The 24,370-nt window shown below is 38.7% G+C and overlaps 1 protein-coding gene across 3 annotated transcripts in view; it reads left to right on the top strand.

Annotated features, from left to right (window-relative positions):
• Positions 1 to 24,370, top strand: part of DNAAF5 (dynein axonemal assembly factor 5) — a 46,087-nt gene that overhangs the window by 6,000 nt on the left and 15,717 nt on the right. For all 3 annotated transcript variants that reach the window (XM_050966302.1, XM_050966305.1, XM_050966303.1), the window contains exons 5-8: positions 6,088 to 6,320; positions 8,685 to 8,897; positions 11,626 to 11,769; positions 20,622 to 20,790. In XM_050966302.1, the coding sequence (XP_050822259.1) occupies positions 6,088 to 6,320; positions 8,685 to 8,897; positions 11,626 to 11,769; positions 20,622 to 20,790 (759 nt within the window). The remainder of the gene's footprint in view (positions 1 to 6,087; positions 6,321 to 8,684; positions 8,898 to 11,625; positions 11,770 to 20,621; positions 20,791 to 24,370) is intronic.

Here is a 24,370-nt window from a genome sequence, read left to right as displayed (position 1 = left end):
TTTCCTCAGCCTCCAGAATTTTGGATCTGTCATCTTCCCTGAGCTAGAGGAGGAGGAATCATTGAGACTATTTCAGAAGTATTATACATTGCTAGTACCTTTACTCTAACCCCTGCAGTCATTGGCAGAACGTGCCCATACTCACAAAAAGAAGAGGCAGTATCTGAAAATGAGAATATATAAGTAAACTGTACTGTTAACCTTAAAATAAACAAAACCCAGAATATATTTTCACTAGTAAGGAGATTTACATGCTTGCAAAATGTGGTTGGGGAATATCTACACTTCAGAAAAATTTAGAATTAAAGTCAGACGATAAGGCCAAAATTATTCTTGGCAATCTAGTGGTCAGAATGCACAACAGCTTGGGCTGATGGCTAGAATTAATTCATAAATAAATATAGACATTTCCATCTTCTCCTAAAACAGTGTTATCCTAGACGCAGTTTCAACATCTGTTAATATTTTCCTATAATATAGGAGCCATTTTCATGTTTTTTTAAAATAAAAACAGAACCCATCCACTAGTTGCAGTTCAGTGAATGTAGAAGTAATGCTGCTCCTTCTCAGTCGGAGCCATATGATTAGATGTCCATCCACAGTATTGCAGCTCTGTTGCAAAATTCAGATTTATTGAATGGCATCGTTTCAGGTTTTCCTTTACTCCAGGAGTCATATTTTTCCACCTGAGTCAAAGCCTATTCTGTTGTTATCATAAATAAAAGTAGATGATGAGGGATATAGCCATATAAGTCTAAATTGTGATACCTTTACGCATGTTTGGTTATACTTTACCCTGAAAATAGTCCCATTGGCCTCAATGGGATTTCACATAAAATAGCCTCTCTCACACAGAGTATAAATTATCACAGTCTGGCCCAAAATAATTGAAGAGGGTGGGGTTTGACTCATTATCATTTGCAATCGTTGCACATTGAAAAAGGGATGAAACGATATTGCTATCCCCTCCACTCAGCAATAATATGGGACTAGATAGCTGGGCATGGATCTCTTGGTAATTGTCGTGTTCGTTTTCCCCTGAAGCATCTGGCATTGGCTTCTGTCGGAAGACAGGGTACTGGGCTAGATGGACAGACCCAATATGGCCATTCTTATATTTACGTTAAGCTGTTTTTAAGGCAGAAATCATGTGGGGAGAGGGAGAAGAGATGAAAAGGGCGGGTGGGGGAGTGAGAGACCCTGAAACATCAAGTCCTTCCTGAACAGTGAGATTGAGACACAGCATTCATGGGATAGCGTGAAGCACAAATATTTAATGGAAAAGCTTGCTTCAACATTTTATTAAACTTGTAAGCAGATGTAAAGTCAGCCAGCAGAAGGGGAGAAAATGGAAGCAGTTAAGGGAAACTACTGTACCTGCTCTATTTTCCAAGGAAAACTAGATGTGCAGCAAAGGCTAACCACTTCTTTGCACCCTATTATTTATAGGTAGCTTGGGCATGAAGCTTGTTTCCTGTCTTAGGTTTGTAAAGTTAATGTTTAAAACTATGCATATGGATGTTGGTGAGAGAGAGGGTTAAAGCGGGTAATTTATTGATTTGTACACTCAGATTTAACAGAACAAAACGCTCTTATGGTGTGAAAGAACAAGATCATGCCTGACTTGTCCCTTCCTGCCAGTCATGTCACAGAATCCCCAGCAGCAAAATCCTTTTGATGACAGTGGGTTCCGGAGTTCTTTCTCTTTTGAAATTATATTTTTGTTAAAATTGTTTTACTTGGTAATGCTTGAATGAAAGGGGAAGCACTTCATAATGGTAACTGACTTGACAGATCTGCTTAGCCTTCAAGGCAGTCAAGTTGATCTGTTATTCTTTTTATTTTTTCTTTCTGTGATGTAAGTTATATTAGCTTTGGGACATGTAAATGGTAAAGAATGCTGTTGCTTCGTCTAGTGATAAGAGAAATATTTGTCGTGTCACAGGCTGTTCATATTAATAGATGGTCAGCCTCATGAATTTTTATATAATTGCCCATCACTCATATTTTTCCTTTGTAAAGATAATGATAGGTTTTTTAAAATATCTGCTATGAAAGTTCAGGGAAAATTTTGCCCTTTTCATGAATGTTGTGGTAGGTATTGTGAATGTAAAAGAGCACTCTAAAGCAATCTTAGTAGTTGTGATATAATGCTGCTGTTTGTTACCCATATTAAAATTAGGGTAGGAGAAAGTTCGATAATAAAAATGAGAATAACAGAAACTAGTATGACTTCTCCTAATTGATCCTAAAACATTTTAACTTACCTTTGGAAAGGAAATACTTTATCCTCATTGTTATAAGTAGTTATTTGTGGTATGGTATTGCCTGAGGCCACAGCTGAGACAAGAGCCCTATTGTGTTAGGATCTTTACAAACGCATAGAAAGGTTACAATATAAATAGACAAGATATACAAAAGGTGGGTGAAAGGATGTGTTATACCTTTTGACAAAAGGGGAACTGAGACACAGAAAGTAAGTGACCTGTCTCAGGTCACATAAGCAGTCTGCAACTTCCTCACAATTCTGAATGAAGGAGCTGCCACTAGCATGAAAGGTGATCATACCTCTGAAAGGGTACTTCCATTGGTAATAAAAGCAAATTCTTGCTCAGTGAATTTTGTCCTTGAGTTTCCATGCAGAGGCCATTGCCTACTTTGCATTACAACGCATCATGCTCAGCATCCTATTGAATAACTGTGGGTACTTTTTCATCCAGTGGTTCATGAATCAGAAAAGAAACTATAACCATGACAACACATCCTGCCTATTATTGCTTGGTTTGCAAAAGCCTGATGAGTCTGACTAATTCTCCTCTTGCTTGCTCTCTTATTAAAGGCCTTAGTTGAATTTTGTATAGGCCTTGAGTTTTTGGAGTTATTATACATTATCTCAGAATATAGTCAAAAATGTCCTCCAGAACTAAAATGAATAGTATTCATCGGCTTCTGTTTTATTTTTTTCTCCTCTGCCTTCTCTTTAACACTGGATTCCCAAATCTCTTTTCCTGAAAACTTATTTAAGTGAAAGCGAGGCTATTAAATTTTCCTTCAAAAGCATTAAAACATACTAAGGTTTTTTATCCTATAGCTAAGCTCAGCGAGGTAACTCTGGAATGGGTCCCTTTATACTACTCAGCTCTTCTGATACATTTATAGTTTTCACTTGAAGAATCTAGGAATTCCCTGAGAAAAAGAAGTTGCTATTCTGGGAAGCATTACAGCCTCTGGAGACCTCACAGAATCTGCACCAAACTCTTGAACAAGATCAGACTTTGCTACAAATGTTGTTATCCCAGATTATTTCCTAAAAACAGTAATCTCCTCCTACACTACTTGCAACATCTTCACGAGTATCTTATATTCTAGAATGGGTGGCAACACATCTTTAAAATGCCAAGATCAGTGAAGATGCACCTTCAAAAATTGGTACTAAGAGCAGGTCACCATTCAATATTGGCACCATCTACATTACTGGTCCTGTTTCCAGGACCTTCTTTGGTGTCCTCGTCAATGTTATATTTACCTACACCATCTTCAGATAAGTCGCAAATTCAGGCATCTCCTATGAATTAATCCATATCATCAGAGATATGTGTTATAATATAGCATCCCATGAGTGAGATTGATGGGGAAACAGCAAAGCTGATCAGTTTTGGTGTTCCTACCATGAAAGATAAAACATACCACAAGAGGGAACCTTGGCGCAATGTATTAGTTACAATAACATTTTCGTTAGTATTTAATTACATCATTTTTTGAACATGTTTCTAGTGGAATTTATTTTAATGGAATTTATCATTGGTAGAAAAGTGAGCTACTTCATGAGCCAGTCTTTGCTACAGAGCTGAATGAGACAATGTTCTGATCACAATAAAAGTGTTTCACAATGTTGGGAAAACCGCACCCCTCCTCCCCATACTGCCCAGTTGCATCAGTTTTTTTTAATTCATCTTGCTTGCTAAAGTTCTGCATTTAAGTCTTCAGTGAAAGATTAATAGATAATTGCAGAGCATTCTGAGGAAATTACCTGGTAATTTTGTACTTCAGTCCTGAGAAGCTAATAATTACTTTAAGATTCCTTCCTGCCATTTACTTTTACTGCCAAATTGCATCTGATAGTGTCTCTCTAGCTATGCATGTTAAAAGAGAAAAGGATGATTTACCACTGAGTCTTACGTATGTCTTGAAATAAGATTAGGAATTAGTGGTGTCTTGTTGCAAGGTTTGTATTTAGCTATGTATCTATACCATATTTTTTATATTTCAGTTTCTGTTATTTTAAATTCCTTTTTATTCTTTGTGATTATGTTTTAACACTTGCCTCTATTTGCTTCCTTTTCAAAACATATTTTAAAAAGAATTCCATGATAATGAGTAATTCATTGTAAATCTATACTTCAACATCTAGAACTCCTTCTTTTCCATTATGGGCTATAATGCATTTTCCTTAATCACCCTTTTGTACTTGCAAGCTAATGAACCTGACACCTCAGCCTTATTGTGCTTTGATCTCATGATGACAGATACTGCAGGTGGGGGGGAGGGAGCGAAGACTGCCTTAATATTCAATGCCATCTTAACAACTGAATGGCTTTCCATTGAGCGACCATTGCCTTGGGATACAGGTGCAAACAGTTTATAGTGAAGGGAAAAAATTCTTTGACAGCAGGTAGCTACAAGGATTAAATGTCTGCATTTGAACATCTGAAATGAAGGAACTATTGAAAAAGAATGGTCAGAATCCTTTAAAAAAACCTTCTGCCTCAGGTCAAATAGAATGCCACTCCATATTTGTTTTCTCAACCAGATTTCTTCGTTTGACCTCTGCTATTCATTGTCAATTCTTATTATCCCAAGTGCTCTCTTCCATACACAAAAGAAGCAATAATCAAACAGTGTCTTATGTTTTAAATAATTTTATTTTAAATCGGTACTTCATAGGCATTTTTAATAAACTTTTTTTTATCTTGTGTCAGATTTCAATCTTTTTTTTATACCCAGTGCTGTTTGCCTATGATCATACCTGCGTGTGTGTGTGTGTATGTGTATGTATATTTATATATATATTGTAGCCATACAAGCAGATGGGAGGAAATGTCCTGAGACAATAGAAGAATTTATTTTAGGGAGTTTAGACATGATTACAATATCAGTAATATGAAGTACAAGGAGGCACACTCGCCAATTCCTGCTCTGTTCTGACACCCTGAAAAGAATATTTTTTTTCTTTTTTTGAAACCTGTATATAATGTTTCTCATGCTATTTCAAATACTTCTGATTGCTGCTTGCTGTCTCAGATTGTGTCTGAGCCACTGACACCCCCCAGCTTGTTTTGAAAAAGTCCATCTTTTCTTGTTTGTTTGTTTGTTTGCTTCCATTTGATTTTTAAAATCAGACTTCTCTGTCTCTGGCATTATAGCAGTAAAAAAGGAGATGATCTTTTTGTGTCATATGCTTTGAGATTGGCTAAAATGCATTTGCCATGTTGAGTGGTGAGCAGGGTCGGCTCCAGGCACCAGCTTAGCAAGCAGGTGCTTGGGGCGGCACATCCAGGTATTCGGCAGCAATTCAGCGGAGGGTCCCTTGCTCCCTCTCGGAGCGAAGATCCTCCTGCTGAATTGCCACAGATCGCAATCGTGACCTTTTTTTTGGCTGCTTAGGGCAGCAAAACTCCTGGAGCCGGCCCTGGTGGTAAGCTTCTTATTTTCCTTCCTCTCTCCTTTTATAATTTTTTTTTTTAAATAAAGCATGTAACGTAAATACCAACTTTGAGCTCTACTAATGAAAATTGCTATGTAACACCTCGGTGGTATTAATATTACTTATTAAATAACTACTTTTTCAAAGTGTAAAATGGAGTTTTTAATTGCACAATGCTACTAAAGTCAATGGCACTCTCACAGATAAAGCCACATGCAGTGCTATGAATCGTGTACTTCACACAGAAGCAATGAAGACATTACTTTTGTTATGAATCAACACCATTAACCTTTTCTAAAATTTTCTGCAAAACATTTGTAGTGCGTTTCCTGAACTTTCCTTCTGTGTTGTGTTTTGTTTTGCTTTTTTCCTTCTTCTTCTAGTGGTTCGACCGGAACTGGGATGTCGGGAGCTTGTCACACGAAACCTCTCCAAAATTCTTCCAGGTCTCTGTCATGATATAACAGACTGGGTTGAAGGCACCAGAATAAAAGCATCTCAACTTCTGTTTATACTGTTGCTACATGCAGAGGATCACATTACACAGCATATGGAACTACTACTAAGAACTTTGTACCGAGTGTGCTTAGATGAAGAGAATAATGTGGTTAGAAATGTAAGTTTGACTTTTTAGATATCTACAATGCCCTAGAAACCCAATCTTAAATAGTCTTGAATGTGTCCTGTATGGGGTACTTCCTTCAGTTCCCACTGCAGTCCAGGGGAGGAAGAGGGAAGTGCTCAGGATTGGGTCCATATGGCTAAAATTAAACTTTGAATGAACTGAAAATAAATTTTAAAATATCATTTTGCTTAACATGTTGGGAAAAGTCCCCATCCTGTAATTGGGCTCAAAGGAGCATTCGGCACTCAAACAATTAACAACGTGAGTGAACTGAGCCTATAATTTCTCTCTCCTCTCATTTCTTTTAAGGGTCCTATACTGATGCGTTGCTCACTCTTCCCACAGGATATAAAATAATGTTAGAATTGCCACTTGTTAATAGAGCTTTGAATCTCATTTCTCTTTTACAAAATGTTTCAAAGAAATATTGTTATGGGAAAAGATGATGCTAGTGATTCTGTTGAACTCAGTGAGGGTTTTGCCAGAGTACAGATGTATGATCAAGACCCACACTCATTTTAAATGTTTTTAGGGAGGATGTTAAACATTTTTGTAGATTTTATGTGTATTTATTAAAATAAATTTTAATTTTGTATGATTCGTGTGAAAACCAAAACTGAGACTATTCAAATAGTTTTCACCTCTTATGCCAACAAGTGAAGCATTAACAGCCTCTTAAAAATCATAAGCAGCAGATTTAAGTGTAAATGCCTTGGGGCAACAAATTCCATTTTAAAAATATGTGCAGTTCATGCCCTTTCTAGTTAATTTCACTTGTTATCTCTCAGTGCCTAAGCTAACTGTAACATTAAGGTATGTTTATTTCGTATGATAGCCATCAGTGTTCAGATACATCAGTTATATAAGTAAATGCTTCCTTCCCACTGTTGTGTTTAGACAAGAAATAGAACACTTTTTCTAATAGATTTATTTAAGCCAGTGCCTGAAAATACACAGTTCTTACTGATTTTTATCAACAGGCAAAATTTTCCTAGATTAACAGTCACGGCTGCATTTACAAAATAATTAAAACAAATTTTTCTAAGGGTATAAAAGACAGATTTTTTAAATAATTTTAAGAACTAAATCTCGTTCCTGTTTATTTCTTTTTACTGCTGCGGGAACACATGAAAAATAAACTGTAACAAAAAGTTCCATTGCCAATTTCCAGTTTTTGTTACTTTCACATATACTGACAGCAGATAGTCCAGGCAATGTCAACAAAGGTTGGTTTTCCAAATCAAGCTTCTATATGGGTTGGTGCTATGACTGAAGCCAAATGGAGTCTGGATCCCATTTCTTATCCTTCTCTCTGCACCCTCTGCATTCCTTCTCTTCTCATAGACTGCACCCTCCTCGCATATACCAGTTTTTAGATCTCTTCACACCCATTCTCCCTGATTCTACTCCACATGTCTAGTCCTGAGCCATACCACTTTAGGCTGAAGTTGAGTCTGTTCTCACAAGCTAAGCAGAGGTGCACCTGATCAGTACTTGGAGGAAGAAAAACTCAGAATGCTGTAGGAAGCAGTACTGGTGATTCAATTAGGGGCATTCTCTGCCCTGTGAGTCATCACTGAACCAATGCCCGAGCATTGGGTTAGGGGATTCTAAGGGTATGTCTACACTGCAGTTAAACATCTATGGTTGGCCTGTGTCAACTGACTCGGGATCAGGCTGCGGGGCTGTTCAGTTGCTGTGTACATGTTCAGGCTTGTGCTGGAGCCTGGGCCCTGGGACTCCTCTGCATGCCAGAGAGGGATACATAGTACTTGGCAGCCCTGCTAGCTACAAGAATGAAAGATTGAAAGCAGCAGGCTCTTCCTGTATGGAGTACACAATGCTATCAGTAGGCTGCCTTGTATGCTTGACTCCTCTGCATGCCAGAGAGGGATACAAAGGTGCTTCTCTAAAACACAGTTTTGAGAAGAGTGTGAATGCAACAAAAAATGGATTACTTCTTTTTTGAGTTTTGTTTTATATATAATATATATATAAATGAGGATGGGGGTGTGTGCCTCAGACCAGTTTTGACAGGGGTGGGGGCAACCCTGAACCAGGAAATCTGGGACATCTGGTCACCCTAAGTTAGAGATCTATTACAACTTTCTCATGAAAGTTTGAGTCTGATGCTGAGAAGGGTGCTTGCATGCCTTGTTATGAGACTTCTGAACACATGTCAAGAAAATTTTTTCATGCATGCAGTCATTACTGAGTGAGGGGAAAGGACTATAAACCAATTGCCAAAGTATTTAAAAAAAAGCTGGAATCATAAAAAGAGGAAGGGCCAGGATATGATGAATGGTCTTTGTGTTTTCAAAATAATCCTCAAGTTATATTTATTCTCTTTTACAGTGTGTGAAAGCGGCAGAGTTGATTGGAACATTTGTTAACCCTAAGGTATCTCTGAAGTTACTGGTGTCAGCCCTTGAAAAAACACCTATGCCTTCTTATCTCATGATTCTAGCTGCAGTGATACGAGGTTGCCCAAGACAAGTCTTAAAGCTGCATTTGTCTTATCTTGCCAACACACTCTCACAACCTGAGATCTGTCAGCGATCTGAAGAGGTAAGGATAAATGGAAAATCCAAAACAGCCCAGGACTTAGACCACTGGTTCTCAGACTTTAAGTCTTAGCATACCACATCTAAAAGCCAAAAGTGATCAGCAAACCACTTTTGCTATTTTTTAGTGTAGTTTGTAATGGATTCTTGTTCTCATACTGTACTTCAAATCCACCTGCATGCCTCCTGATTGTGGCCCACATACCGTAATTTACGTATCACTGAGTTAGACTGTACCTTACCTTAATGTAACTTTATTTTTTTCAATCTGCAAAATTGTGTGTAAAATTTTCTAAAGTCCCCTTTTTCTGTCATGGAAATACTGACCAAAATAATAGAAGTTCTGTTTAAATTGTTGTGCAAACGAGTCTTTCATTTGTGATTGTCAGTTTGCACACAGTCTTGCATATGTTCAGTTCAAACTACACTGCGTTATTTGGGTCTTAGTTAATACTGTTATAAGATATTGATGTTTTCCCTGACATCAGAACTTCAAGTTATCTACATTAGGCTAACTTTCTGCTTTTAAACCTATGAACGTTATTCCCATGTATTGCAATGGGTGTCAACTGAATTAATCCAAAGGCACCATTTGGTCCCTGTTTTGATAAGTTCATCGTGTACAGAATCCAAGCAAATGAATGTACTTTGACCCTTCCCAGCCCCGCAGTCCAGCTAAATAAAAACGATTGATAGAAAGTGTTTTCTAGGCAATAGTGATTGTCCTGTTATATTTCACAAAGAGAAGTGCTTCCTTTTAATGCTGTTTTTTTGGATATTAATATTTGATTTTTAAAAGGCAATGGTCAGTATGTTTAAATGTGCATTTAGGAACACTCTTTGCAATAAGCTTTAGGATGTAAGCTTCCTGGGTTTGGGTTCCTTCATCCTAAAAATGCAGGATGAAGACACTTCCAACATGATAAAATTCCTCCTAAGTACACACATAACTAATGTGCAGTAGATGGATTTCATGGGAGGTGAGCCTGAAGGCAGTTCTTACTATACTATTTTGAAGTGCCTGTATTCTTTGTGAGCCATATAGTGAGAGTGATGTATACAATTAATTAGCATTAAGGCATTGTATGTATTTTTTTTTCCTTTGGTGTACTTCCTCTCCTGTTACATGCCGAATAACTTATACAGGTGAAGAAAAGGTAATTGTTCATCTGAAAGAGTTAAAAGGACCCTTAGATCTCAGTATCTTGACCCTTTCAGCTTGGTGTATGACAGCTTCTTTCTCCAATATGGAGTGGGCTTTCCAGTGTAACCGTTGAAATTACAGAAATTCAGGAGTTCTTCACCCCTTTCTTCTATTTCTCGGTCTGCAACTTGTTCTGTTACTGGTATACAAGAAAAATCCATACCGTCTACCAAGCCTTCTCCTTAATTAAAATTCTAGCTTTTTTTCCAGCAGGAGTTTGAAATGTTAAGTCTCTGCCCTTAGAATGACTAGCAGGGGATCTTCAGGGATATGCAGTTGGCCAATACCCTGAATCCAGAAGATTCTTTGTAGCCCATTGTCAGATTTATAATTCCTTTTAAGAAGATTATTCCAGTGTTACAGGATCTGTTTAATTCTCTCTTTGAGACAATGTAGTTCTTTCCTCTTTAAGTCTTTGTTTTAATGGAACATGTTTCAGTGATGCTTAGGATGCTCAGAATTGGCCTTAATCACATTGAAATACATTATTCTTAGGGATCTACTCCACTGGAAGCACCACCTCTGGGTGTTCAAGCAATGAGGCTATAGGACAGATCTGCAAAAGTGCCATGTGATCTTCTATAAATTAACTCTATTAGACAATATAGAGAGTAGACAGACCCACATTCATCTGTCAGTTCAGCTTTTGACAGAGTTGTCCTAACTTTTCTCTTTGAGAAATAATTCTTCTCTATCATCGTGAGAGAATGCTTTATAAATGACATCAGATAAATACCATTTATAGGTAAGAGTATTCTCAAGTTTTATTTATTGTCTTTTTGGAAATGGAGCTGACCAGTCGTATGACCATGGTCTCTTTCACTGATAGAGTATAGCATATCCTGGAACGTCTGCCTCCTGTGGTCTTCTGTGCTTTGTTACAGAAGTATTGGAAACTAACAAGAATTTTGAATGAAATTCTGGCCCATTGAAGTCAATGGCAAAACTCCCATTGACTTTAGTGGGGCCAGGATTTCATGCATTATGTTGCAATAAGTAGGTGGGAGACAGACCTTCAGGTTTCCTTGTTTCTGTGTATTTCAATATCACTATGCTACTTGATATGTTCTGAAATTTGAACAACATTTGAGATTGGCACAGCCAAAACATTAGAAGTTAAAGAGTTCCATTTCAGGATAAGATGAAAATCTTCCTAGGAACCCCAAAATTCTTCAATGTATTTATCCAGCATATAGCAGTCATTGTGTGGCTAGCAGGATGATCATTAATTTTTCTTAACAGGACAAGGTAACCACTTCTACAAGCAAAAAGCATGGGAAGAGAGTGTTAATTTGTTGCTCTACAAAAAATGCTCCATAGGTCATTATAAAACGGAGTGAATTGTGGAGTCTATGTGTGGAACAATAAATAGGCATCCAGTTTAGCAGGATATGCAGAATTTATCTTATTTATTACTATCATCTACTAATCCTTGACTTTTAAAGAGGATTGTGTCACTTTTACTGGATTGTGAAAGAAAGGGTATCTAACGTTGTCTAACAAAACATTTCATGCTTTTTGTTTGTAGATCTTTTATATGGAACAATTGCTTTGTTGCGTACAGGCGATAACTGAAGTGTGCCAAGAAGACTGCAAAGAAATTAGCCTGCAGCTAATGAAAGTTTTGGTGACAATAATGGCAATACCACTCGCCGAACATCTTCATGAAAAGGTGACACTAACTGTGAATGGGTGTTTTAAATGAGTAAAATGTTTGTGTGGATGGTATAGTTTGCTCAGGAAGGATAGACAGGGGAAAAAAGGAGGAGGTGTTGCCTTCTATATTAAGAATGTACACACTTGGACTGAGGTGGAGATGGACATAGGAGACGGAAGTGTTGAGAGTCTCTGAGTTAGGATAAAAGGGGTAAAAAACAAGGGTGATGTCATGCTAGGAGTCTACTACAGGCCACCTAACCAGGTGGAAGAGGTGGATGAGGCTTTTTTTAAACAACAAAATCATCCAAAGCCCAAGATTTGGTGGTGATGGGGGACTTCAATTATCCAGATATATGTTGGGAAAATAACACCTCGGGGCACAGACTATCCAATAAGTTCCTGGACTACATTGCAGACAACTTTTTATTTCAGAAGGTTGAAAAAGCTACTGGGGGGAAGCTGTTCTAGACTTGATTTTAACAAATAGGGAGGAACTCGTTGAGAATTTGAAAGTAGAAGGAAGCTTGGGTGAAAGTGATCATGAAATCATAGAGTTTGCAATTCTAAGGAAGGGTAGAAGGGAGTACAGCAAAACAGAGACAATGGATTTCAGGAAGGCGGATTTTGGTAAGCTCAGAGAGCTGATAAGTAAGGTCCCATGGGAATCAAGACTGAGGGGAAAAACAACTGAGGAGAGTTGGCAGTTTTTCAAAGGGACACTATTAAGGGCCCAAAAGCAAGCTATTCTGATGGGTAGGAAAGATAGAAAATGTGGCAAAAGACCACCTTGGCTTAACCATGAGATCTTGCATGACCTACAAAATAAAAAGGAGTCATATAAAAAATGGAAACTAGGTCAGATTACAAAGGATGAATATAAGCAAATAACACAGGAATTCAGGGGCAAGATTAGAAAGGCAAAGGCACAAATGAGCTCAAACTAGCTATGGGAATAAAGGGAAACAAGAAGACTTTTTATCAATACATTAGAAGCAAGAGGAAGACCAAGGACAGGGTAGGCCCACTGCTCAGTGAGGAGGGAGAAACAGTAACAGGAAACTTGGAAATGGCAGAGATGCTTAATGACTTCTTTGTTTCGGTCTTCACTGAGAAGTCTGAAGGAATGTCTAACATAGTGAATGCTTATGGGAAGGGGGTAGGTTTAGAAGATAAAATAAAAAAAGAGCAAGTTAAAAATCACTTAGAAAAGTTAGATGCCTGTAAGTCACCAGGGCCTGATGAAATGCATCCTAGAATACTCAAGGAGTTAATAGAGGAGGTATCTGAGCCTCTAGCTATTATCTTTGGAAAGTCATGGGAGACGGGGGAGATTCCAGAAGACTGGAAAAGGGCAAATATAGTGCCCATCTATAAAAAGGGAAATAAAAACAACCCAGGAAACTACAGACCAGTTAGTTTAACTTCTGTGCCAGGGAAGATAATGGAGCAAGTAATTAAAGAAATCATCTGCAAACACTTGGAAGGTGGTAAGGTGATAGGGAATGGCCAGCATGGATTTGTAAAGAACAAATTGTGTCAAACCAATCTGATAGCTTTCTTTGATAGGATAACGAGCCTTGTGGATAAGGGAGAAGCGGTGGATGTGGTATACCTAGACTTTAGTAAGGCATTTGATACAGTCTCGCATGATATCCTTATCGATAAACTAGGCAAATACAATTTAGATGGGGCTACTATAAGGTGGGTGCATAACTGGCTGGATAACCGTACTGAGAGAGTAGTTATTAATGGCTCCCAATCCTGCTGGAAAGGTATAACAAGTGGGGTTCCGCAGGGGTCTGTTTTGGGACTGGCTCTGTTCAATATCTTCATCAACGACTTAGATGTTGGCATAGAAAGTACGTTTATTAAGTTTGCAGATGATACCAAACTGGGACGGATTGCAACTGCTTTGGAGGACAGGGTCAAAATTCAAAATGATCTGGACAAGTTGGAGAAATGGTCTGAGGTAAACCGGATGAAGTTCAATAAAAACAAATGCAAAGTGCTCCACTTAGGAAGGAACAATCAGTTTCACACATACAGAATGGGAAGAGACTGTCTAGGAAGGAGTATGGCAGAAAGAGATCTAGGGGTCATAGTGGACCACAAGCTAAATATGAGTCAACAGGGTGATACTGTTGCAAAAAAAGCAAACGTGATTCTGGGATGCATTAACAGGTGTGTTGTAAACAAGACACGAGAAGTCATTCTTCCGCTCTACTCTGCACTGGTTAGGCCTTAACTGGAGTATTGTGTCCAGTTCTGGGCACCGCATTTCAAGAAAGATGTGGAGAAATTGGAGAGGGTCCAGAGAAGAGCAACAAGAATGATTAAAGGTCTTGAGAACATGACCTATGAAGGAAGGCTGAAAGAATTGGGTTTGTTTAGTTTGGAAAAGAGAAGACTGAGAGGGGACATGATAGCAGTTTTCAGGTATCTAAAAGAGTGTCATCAGGAGGAGGGAGAAAACTTGTTCACCTTAGCTTCTAATGATAGAACAAGAAGCAATGGGCTTAAATTGCGGCAAGGGAGATTTAGGTTGGACATTAGGAAAAAGTTCCTAACTGTCAGGATAGTTAAACACTGGAATAAATTGCCTAGGGAGGTTGTGGAATCTCCATCTCTGGAGATATTTAAGAGTAGGTTAGATAAATGTCGATCAGGGATGGTCTAGACAGTATTTGGTCCTGTCATGAGGGGGGGACTGGACTTCGATGACCTCTCAAGGTCCTTTCCAGTCCTAGAGTCTATGAATCTATGAATCTCTGAAAATCCTTATTTTTTTGTTTGTTTGTTTTCACTATTGGTAAGACGATTTATCTAAATGTAATGTAAATAACCTCTCTAAATCTCCCTGCCCTTAGGCTTGAAGCCTTGCTAGTGCTTAACTCAGAGCTGAGCAGTAAAGATTAAAGAGTTCAGACGATTCAGTCATCATGTGGCCCCGGGGGCGCACATAGAATACTATAAACTCTGTCTGTCTGCTCATTCTTTTCCCCAAAAGTTTCTTTGGTTTTAGTCTGAGTAAAGACCCTTACTGAAACACCTAGAGCCAGATCCTCGACTGGCATAAATCGTTATAGCTCAATTAAAAACGTGATTTAAAGGGCTCTGGGGTGCCACGGCTGCGGTCAGCCAAGAGCCCTTTAAACCCCCCACCGCAGCTGAGATTTAAAGGGCTCAGAGCTCCTCGCTACTGTGGGCAGCCCAGAGCCCTTTGAATCCCGGCCACGGCTCCGGTAGCCAGGCTGGGGCCAGGATTTAAAGGGCTTGGAGCTCCCCTCAGCAGCAGGAGCTCTTGGCCCTTTAAATACCTGCTCCAGCCCCGCAAAGCTCAGGGTTCCCTGCGGCAGCCAGAGCCCCGGGCCCTTTAATTTACCCCTGAGATCTGGGGGCCTCCAAGCTGCCTCTGCAGCTGGGAAGCCCTGGTTGATTTAAAGGCCCTGGGTTTCCCAGCCACAGCTGGTGCCCCAAGGCCTTTAAATCTTGAGAGGCCACGCCCCTTCCAGATGGGGCCACGCCCCCCTCATTCCTCCGGCAGTACTGGTAAGTCCTGTAAGTTACTTTCACCACTGAATACATTCCTTTGAGACTGGACCCAAGTTCTCTTCTGACCACAGAAGAACAATCAAACTACAAGTCCAAACAAATGAGTTTCAAAATGGATTTTTTTTCTGTGCTTCACCAAACATTGAGGCTTTTACAGTAGTTGACCTCATAAGAAATCTTAAGAGATGTTGCAGTCATTCTCTAACATCAGGGACAACATCTTCAGAGGCTGTGATAATAAGTAGTCCTTTTTTCTAACCATTATCTCATCTCCTTCATTCTCTTCCCCCCTTCAAATCGTGTCTTCCCCCTCCACCACCAAAAAAAAAAAAAAAATTAAATGCCAAGTAAATCAGAAAGCGATCCTTACTCACTATTACTACTTGATAGCCTGCCCAAGACTGTTTTTTCAGACCTGCTCCTTAATTTGATATCTGTTCTACTTCCTGTTGTATTGCTGTAAGGCATTATAGTCCAAAGACCTGTGTTTTACCAGTAATTATGGCCCTGTTACCAACAGGCTCCCTCCAAAGAGGCATATCCTTTGAAAGTTAATCTGAAAGGGAGAAATGAAACAAAGTTTACACAAGTTTTAAAACAAGGTGCAAGAGAGTCTTTCAAACTCAAAGTCAATTTACACAAGGAACTAATCTGGGATACATTTTTACAAACTTTATTGTGAATGAGTGAGTCCCCAAACAAAAATATCTGTATGTCACGCATCTCTGCAGGTTTTGGCTACAGAATGGGCAATAGTGTGGACATGCCCACTTTCCAAACTTTGCAAATCCATAGTCCTAGAAGGAAAGCAGTTTCATGGAGATAAATCCTGGTTCTTGTATAAGACAAAGAAAATCCCCTACAATTATTAAAGGCTTTGGATATTCTGATATTTACAGGGTTTCTTTTCTAGTTGACATTCCTTTGAATGAAATTCTTTATTCTTGTTAGCTTTTTTTCAGCAAGACAGATAATCTGGCAATGAGCTTGGGTAGTTCCAATATTTCAGGTTTGTCACAAAGACAAATATAACCTGATTTTCCATTACTGAATACCTAACTCCCAACAACTTCAAAATGGGCTGCAGCTTTCAGTATCTCTAAATATCAGCCTCATAATGCTTAAGGCTATGTCAAGAATTTATTCAACTGTGGTTTGTGTATCTTCAGATTCATCCTTCCCTCATTATTAATCTGTTTCACACTTAAAAGGAAGAGCATTGCTTATGTTTTGTGAAGCCCCATAAATTCTACCTAGAATGATCTAAGAATTTCAATATATTTCTTGTGTGTTTCTTCTAAAACTTCTACAAAGTACAATAAAATGCTTTTTTTACATAGTGCATTTCATGCTTTGTGCTGTAGGCTGCTATACAATCCATATAAACAAAATACCCTATTGAAATAGTTTGTCTATAGAATATAAATAGCTTACAACTAGCTTAAAAGTAGAAGTGTGTTGCTCTGAGAAGAGTTCCTTATTCAGGATCAAAAGATCTTGTGAATATATCTGAACCATCTGAACCTTTGAATTACTAAACCTCCAGGCTATTACTTAAGGAGGCTGCAGAGATACACTGGTGGGGCATCAATAATTCTCTTGTGTACTTCTAATTGTAAGAGAATAATGCACTCTACTCTTCATACTTACTCAATTTTAGCTCCTCTGCTGATCAGTTAGCAATGGCACCAATTTCTTTGCGGGAGGCAGTGAAGTCTAGTGCATAGAGCATTGGATTGTAACTCAGAGATCTGGATTCTATGCCCAGCTCTGCCACTGGCCTACTGAGCAACCTCAGGCAAGCCATGTCACCATGTTGTACCTCAGTTTTCCCATCTGTAAAATGGGAATAGTGATACTGACCTCCTTTTGTAAAGTGCTTTAAGATCTGTCAATGAAAAGCATTATATGAAGGCTAGATTTTACATTATTTACGTGTCCTATAGAAAATGGAGACGGGCCATCAACTAAGCACCTTGAAAATGGGGTAAGACCACCTACTAAGCACAGTGCTTAGTTCAGTGTTTCTCAAACTGGGGTCGCCACTTGTGTAGGGAAAGCCCCTGGCGGGCCAGGCTGGCGTGTTTACCTGCCCCGTCCGCAGGTCTGGCCGATCGCGGCTCCCACTGGCTGCAGATCGCTGCTCCAGGCCAACGGGAGCTGCTGGAAGCGGCGCAGGCCCAGGGACTTACTGGCTGCCGCTTTCAGCAGCCCCCATTGGCCTGCAGCGGCGAACCACAGCCAGCGGGAGCCGCGATCAGCCGGACCTGAGGATGGGGCAGGTAAACAAACCGGCTCAGCCTGCCACAAGCGGCGACCCCAGTTTGAGAAACACTGGCTTAGTTGGTGGTCCTCCATTTTCTAGATGAATGGAACTCATTTCAGCTGTCAGATAGCAGCTCTGTTAGATCAATACTGAACTTGTCCAGATTTGAACTGGTGATATAGCTGTTTAAAGGCTTGATATTCCTTTACCACTCTTGTGAGTCATCTAGTCCTTTCATCGGGTCCATTTTAATTGTTGGTATGAGGATAATTCAGCATTTGTACTTACAGGTAGGTCTGTGTCACAGTACTGTAAGTTCATCTCTTTGAATATTCATATAAATTAAAACCCTTGCCAGTTTTCTTAAGAGACTCAGTCAAAAGTATTACAAGGTTGTGAAGCTAATGCTGCACATTTGCCTATCTGTGGATTTAATGTGTACCCTCCTAATGGGTACCAAATGGAAAGTTTGGACTGTTTTATTGTAAACCACCTGTGAACAATGCTTTTATTGTATCCTTGATTGGAATTACATCATTTTATAGTTTCTTTTTTTTTTCATGGAAAAGTTTGTTGTGATTGTTTATATATGGAATGATAGACAACGGTTTTGATCTCAGATACACAGCTCAGTCTTGTGGAATGGTATGATTTATTTACAGTTTAATAAAAATACTTTGGAACACAAGTGTTGAGTAATTTTGACCAGAATGCAAAGATCCTACAGAAAGGAGCAATCCATTGTCTTGGCTGCAGGCAAAGTCGCTTAAAGTATAATCTTTGTATTTAGCAAATCCTGCCTTTTCTAAAATCTTTTCACATCTGGCATTTCCATAATGATTTGTCAGGCCAGTGATCTGTCTTCAAAATTCTAAAGGGGCCAGACACTGGAACAGTTGAGCACAGTTTAAAAACAGCTAAACAAATGCATATAATTTTAGTTGCAGTTAACTGTTTAGGGCCAAATTATGTCACCCATATTCACGTTGAATTCAGTCTTACACCATAAGTAGTCCTACTGGAATCAGTGGGGCTCCTTGTGAAGTTAAGGTACTGCTCAATGTGGGGATATCACAATCTGGCCCTTAGGGCATGATCCAAAGTTTACTGAAGTCAGTGCGAGTGTATCCATTCATTTCAGTGGGCTTTGGATCACATCTTTAGTGGACGTGTACTTTGGATAGGAGATTTAAGGAGTGTCATAAACGGATAGTTAAGAGTTAATAGAACAGAAGTATTTCATGTCTCTTTTGCCTGTAAAGGGTTAACAAGATCAGTGAGCCTGGCTGTCACCTGACCAGAGGACCAATCAGGGGACAGGATACTTTCAGATCTTGAGGGAGGGAAGTTTTTGTGTGTGCTGTTAGAATTTGGTTGTTGTTCTCTCTGGGTTCTGAGAGTGACCAGACATGCAACCAGGTTTCTCTCCAATCTCCCTGATACAGGTTCATATAAATTCAAAATAGTAAGTACTAGGTGATAAAGCGAGTTAGGCTTATGTTTGTTTTCTTTATTTGCAAATGTGTATTTGGATAGAAGGAGTTCAAATTTGTATTTGGCTGAAAGGATTTTAATTTGTACTTGTATACTTAGGCTGGGAGGTCATTCCCAGTGTCTATAGCTGAAAGACCCTGTACCTATTCCATTTTAAATTTACAAAGATAATTTTTACTGTTTTTTCTTTAATTAAAAGCTTTTCTTGTTTAAGAACCTGATTGTTTTTTTTTTATTCTGGTGAGACCCCAGGGGACGGGGTCTGGATTCACCAGGGAATTGGTGGGGAGAAAGGAGGGAAGGGGAAGAGAGAGGTTATTTTCTCTCTGTGTTAGGATTACTTTCTCTCTCAGGGAGAGTCTGGGAGAGGGAGAGAGAAGGAGGGGGGAAGGTGAATTTTCCTCTCTGTTTTAAGATTCAAGGAGTTTGAATCACAGTGATCTTCCAGGGTAACCCAGGGAGGGGAAGTCTGGGAGTGGCAACAGTGAGGGAAAGGATATACTTTCCTTGTGTTAAGATCCAGAGGGACTGGGTCTTAGGGGTCCCCGGGCAAGGTTTTGTGAGGGGACTGGAGTGTACCAGGCACTGGAATTCCTGGTTGGTGGCAGCGCTACAAGTACTAAGCTGGTAATTGAGCTTAGAGGAATTCATGCTGGTACCCCATCTTTTGGATGCTAAGGTTCAGAGTGGGGGATTATACCATGACAAGGAGCTATAAAAGCAAACAATTTTATGCATGAATATACCTCTGTTATAGATTACTATGAAAATCCTTATGCTTTCTTGCATAACACATAATTGTAGCTTGCAATTGTTCATCTGGTGTTTCTTTAGTTACGTTTCACTTTTTCCTCACTGAATTAATGGAATTGGTAACATGTAAAAATGAAGAAGGTTAATGTCAATACCGACCCCAAACTGGCAGGAGTTGGGAGTGCTGCAAAATCAGCATGCTCAGCCTCTGGGAAGATGGAGCACCTAGCATGTTTGTTCTAAAAAACCATTCTGGCTGATCCAAGAAGTAGTAGTGATAGGCTTTGGAGGCAATCACAACCAGCTATTCTTGCTGGAGAGAGGTCACTTATATAAATGTTTTAAGCATTATTGTGTTGGGGAGGAAACCACTACTTAACTACGTGGAAAAGTAACTGTTTTACAATTTTGATTGGCTGTGAGGTCCTTTTATGTGGCACTGAGTTTATCAGTTTTGATATTGCATTGCAGTGTTCTATGTGATGTCAGAGGGAAGCCAAAACAATTTTTCCATTTTAAAACTGAAGTTAACAGGAATAATACTGTGATGAATGATGTTTAAATATCAACTATGACTACCCTACTAAGAAACCGTGCGGGTTTTTTTGTCTCTTGAATTTTCTTATATTTTATTTAAAAACTAAAAATAACTGATACTACAGATGTACCTCTGCTGTTCTCTGAATTCTTGATGGTGATGACACTATGGTCAGCTCCATCAAAAATTTCCAAAAATGTTTTTTTTAAACCGACATTTTGGTTAAATTCACCTAATATGGTTTTTGTTTGTTTTTAAACAGGTAGAGAAATCAATGTGTTCATTAGCTCAGGTGCAGCATTTGAGTGGTTTTCTTGATCTCTATAAACAACATATAGATCAGCTTATGGAATGGGTATCTGTATCGCATGATGGTTGGAACTGCTATTCTCCAGAATTATTACAGCTAGATGTCATTGCCACTCATTCAGGTATGACTCATTAACCAAGGTAATGGTGACCTTAGACATTTCTTATGTTCTACAGCAGTCTCCAGGCCTTTTGAACATGCTGTATTTTATAAGTTTAACATTCAGAAACTTCACAAGTTCATGATGCAGGAAAAGGAATGAAGTGTTGAGGTATTTAAGGAGCATTTTGGAAGGTATGGTCTGCCCATAGAATAAAAAAAAAAAATTCATTTAACACTTGAATTTTTAGTGTAATGGAACACTTTGTGTATTTATTTTAAACTGTACGTTTTACATTTATGCCCCAATCCAGCAGAGCATGCACACATGTGCTTAATTTTAAGCATGTGAATAATCCCATTGAAGTCAGTCAGACTAGCCATATGCATGAAATTAAGCACATGCCTTCATCTTTGCAGGATTGGGGCCTTAAATATCTGATATTCTAGAAGTAATTTTTCTTGTTAACACAGGTAACTATTTACCTGAATGCAGCTATAAAATACTGTCTTTTGCAAAAATTTACCTAAAAATTCATATTTTGGATAATCACTATTGAAACTTGGATAAATAAACTCACTTAGGCACTTTGTAAAAGGGAATCTTGGTATTTTAATTTTATAAAAAATAAAATATAACCAGTTCCTTGCTCTAGCTGTTGCATAACCAATTAGCTTATCTCAACTGAAATTGCTTAAAAAGACAGGAGTGGTGGACATTCCTCAGTGGAAGAAGAATTACTTAATGACCTTCTGTTTCCCCTTCTTACAGTGCCATCCTTAAGTGTGTCATAAGGCCTTCTCTACTGCCATTCCCCCTTGTCTTGCATCTATGATTTTTCTAGTCTCTTGCTGGAACGGGTACCCCAACATAATTCCCCCCCGCCATTATATCTGGTAAAATCTTCTATGGCCTTTTAGGGACAAGTAGCACCATCCTAACTGTTAAGACTTCCAGTGATAAATTACTCAATATCCCTTCATCTCCAAATGTGCCTCAAGAAGCCTACATGAGGTGCCTCTTCTGTTTTGCACAGAGACCAGCCTCTCTAAAAATTCTCCTCACTTTTAGGACTTGTCTACACATGGAGTTATTCCAAAATAGCTTTTGAACTTTGAATTCACATCTACCTTAATTCTAGTTAACTTTAAAATGTAGACTAGCCCTTAGAGAAAGACAACTGTCCAATACAAATATTGAGAGGCCAACAGTCCTCCTCCTCCTTTCCTTGACTTATGGAATTTCTAGACATTTGCCTGTTTTGCTTAATGAAAAATAAATCATAAAATGTCTGGGCAAATATTTTGGCTTTCATCCATCGTGGTGATATGCTCTTTTCTGTGTTTTCTGTCTTGTCTAAAACAGAAACTCCTAGTACTATTCCCATTTTCCTTTCATTCCCACACATAATGTTGCATTTAATCAATTTAATGAGGTTTACTCCTTTCCAATTCCACCCTTTTTTTTTTAATTTGCTGGAACTAGAATTTCTGGTGAAATAAGTGGTGTAGGTTATTTTGTTCTCCATCTATTTAACTGCTATTATCAAAATATGATGTAGTGGCATTGCTTTTAACACTACCTCAGATCTAGCATAGAGCAATGCATCTGAATAATTGTTACAAAAATAAAACCTTACTTATGGCATGGAAACTTACCAAGATGTTTTGTATGCCGTGTGCTTAAATCTGGACATCTGAGATTATTATTTTGTTCCAAATTTGAGACAACACACTTCCAGATACTAAGTAGTGTTGAACTTCTTTTGGAGTCTGAATGCTTTAATCAGGCAGTTCTTTATGTGATAGAATATTATTGTTCTCACTTGGATAATAGTGGAGATTTAACTGCTACTTTGGAACAAGAAAGCATCACAAGTGTTTAAACTTGACCTATGCAGAAAAAGAATTTCTTGATTATGACATAATGAAAAAGTTCTTTTTAAAAAAAACCCTTTCCAAAGTGTTTTCTGCTTATGTTGGCATTAGAAATACCTGCCACTTTTGAGCCTGTGTTTGCTGGAGGATTCTTTGAATGACTGGAAAACTATTGGGATAGACATCCCGCAAGAAACTAAAACTTGAGCAGTTGCTAAGGGAAAATAGAGTTTAGTCAGACTGTTCACAATCCTTTGACTAAAATAATGTTAATGAAAGCAGACATAAACAAACTCCTGATAATCACTCGGGAGAAGAGCTCTGGTTAAAAATTCAGGTACCTCTGTCCTTTCAGGTAGGATTGAGGGGGCTGCCACTGTAGTTCTCTAGTTTTTCTGCAAATACAAAGAAGACAAGACTGAGGTCTTGCCTACACTTAAAATGCTACAGCAATGCAGAGGCACCACTGCAGCACTTCAGTGTAGACACTACCTATGCCTGCAGGAGGGTTTTTCCCATTGGCATAGGTAATCTGCTTCCCCAAGAGATGATAGCTAGGTCCATGGAAGAATTCTTTCCGTGACCTACCACTATCTACATAGGGACTTTGCTCAGTTTAACTAAGCCATTCCGAGGTATGGATTTTTCACACTTCTGACTGATGTAAGTAAACAGACTTAATTTTCTACTGTAGATTAGCCTTAGTATTTCTGAGGTGAACACAGATGCAGAAGGAAGAATTCTTTTGAATAAAGAGACCAAAACCTTTCAGGTCTTAATCATCACAATGAATCAAAAATAATCACAAACTTTAATTTCCCTTTTGAGGAGGACAGCTTTAAAAATACTGGGTTAACACTGTGTTTGTATATTGTTTAGAAGTGAAGAATAGATTATTTATGTAATCTCCCATGCTGAAATTTTAAAGTATTAACAGACTAGAAAATTTATTTGGAAAGTATGAACTTATTTCAAATAGAATAGTAAACTAAAACATTCATAACAATCTTCAAAATGCAAAAGCCTGATATAAGATAGAAAATAGAAGAAATAGCACTCCTATAATTGTTCTGTCCAATGTTTTGAGGTTGACTATCCTAAACAAACCCTTTTATATAAATATTTTGGAGACAGGAGACATTAAGGATCTTCTTGGTTTCTGTAAAGAAGGGCCTTCAGACCATCCTGCTGTCTGGACTCTTGGTATGAAATCATGGCCCCATTGAATTCAATGGTAATATTATCATTGATTTCAGTCAGCAGTTAAACACCTGCAACTGGCCCATGTCAACTGGCTCAGGTTTGTGTGACTTGGGCTACAGCGCTGTTCAATTGCTGTACCCACTAGGTAGGCTGCCCATGCCCCAGCAGCTTACACTCAGGCTCTGAAAACTACACAGCCATCAGGATTGATTCCACCAAACATCAATGCCTGCATGAGAATACTTCCCCAGGTCTTCAACACCAAGGTGTAGTAAAGTTCTCAGCTAACCTCCTCACAATAGTCATTGGAAGCTTTCACTTGCTCAAAACAATATAAAAATAAGGCTGCTAGTGAAACATAATATTTCTTTGATTTTTTTTTTCTTCGCCAGAGGAAAGTATCACCTGGCTTCTAGCCAACCTAAAAACAGTCTTCTGCTCTTTCTTCCTCAGAGCAATGTAAAACAAAATACAGCCCAGCCTGTAAATAGTCTAAATCAAATACAGATTGAAACCTACTG

Source organism: Gopherus flavomarginatus, chromosome 9, assembly GCF_025201925.1.
Source record: "Gopherus flavomarginatus isolate rGopFla2 chromosome 9, rGopFla2.mat.asm, whole genome shotgun sequence".
Taxonomy (NCBI): Eukaryota; Metazoa; Chordata; order Testudines; family Testudinidae; genus Gopherus; species Gopherus flavomarginatus.
Note: the sequence above shows the minus strand (reverse complement) of the source record. Positions and strands in the feature narration are given on the sequence as shown.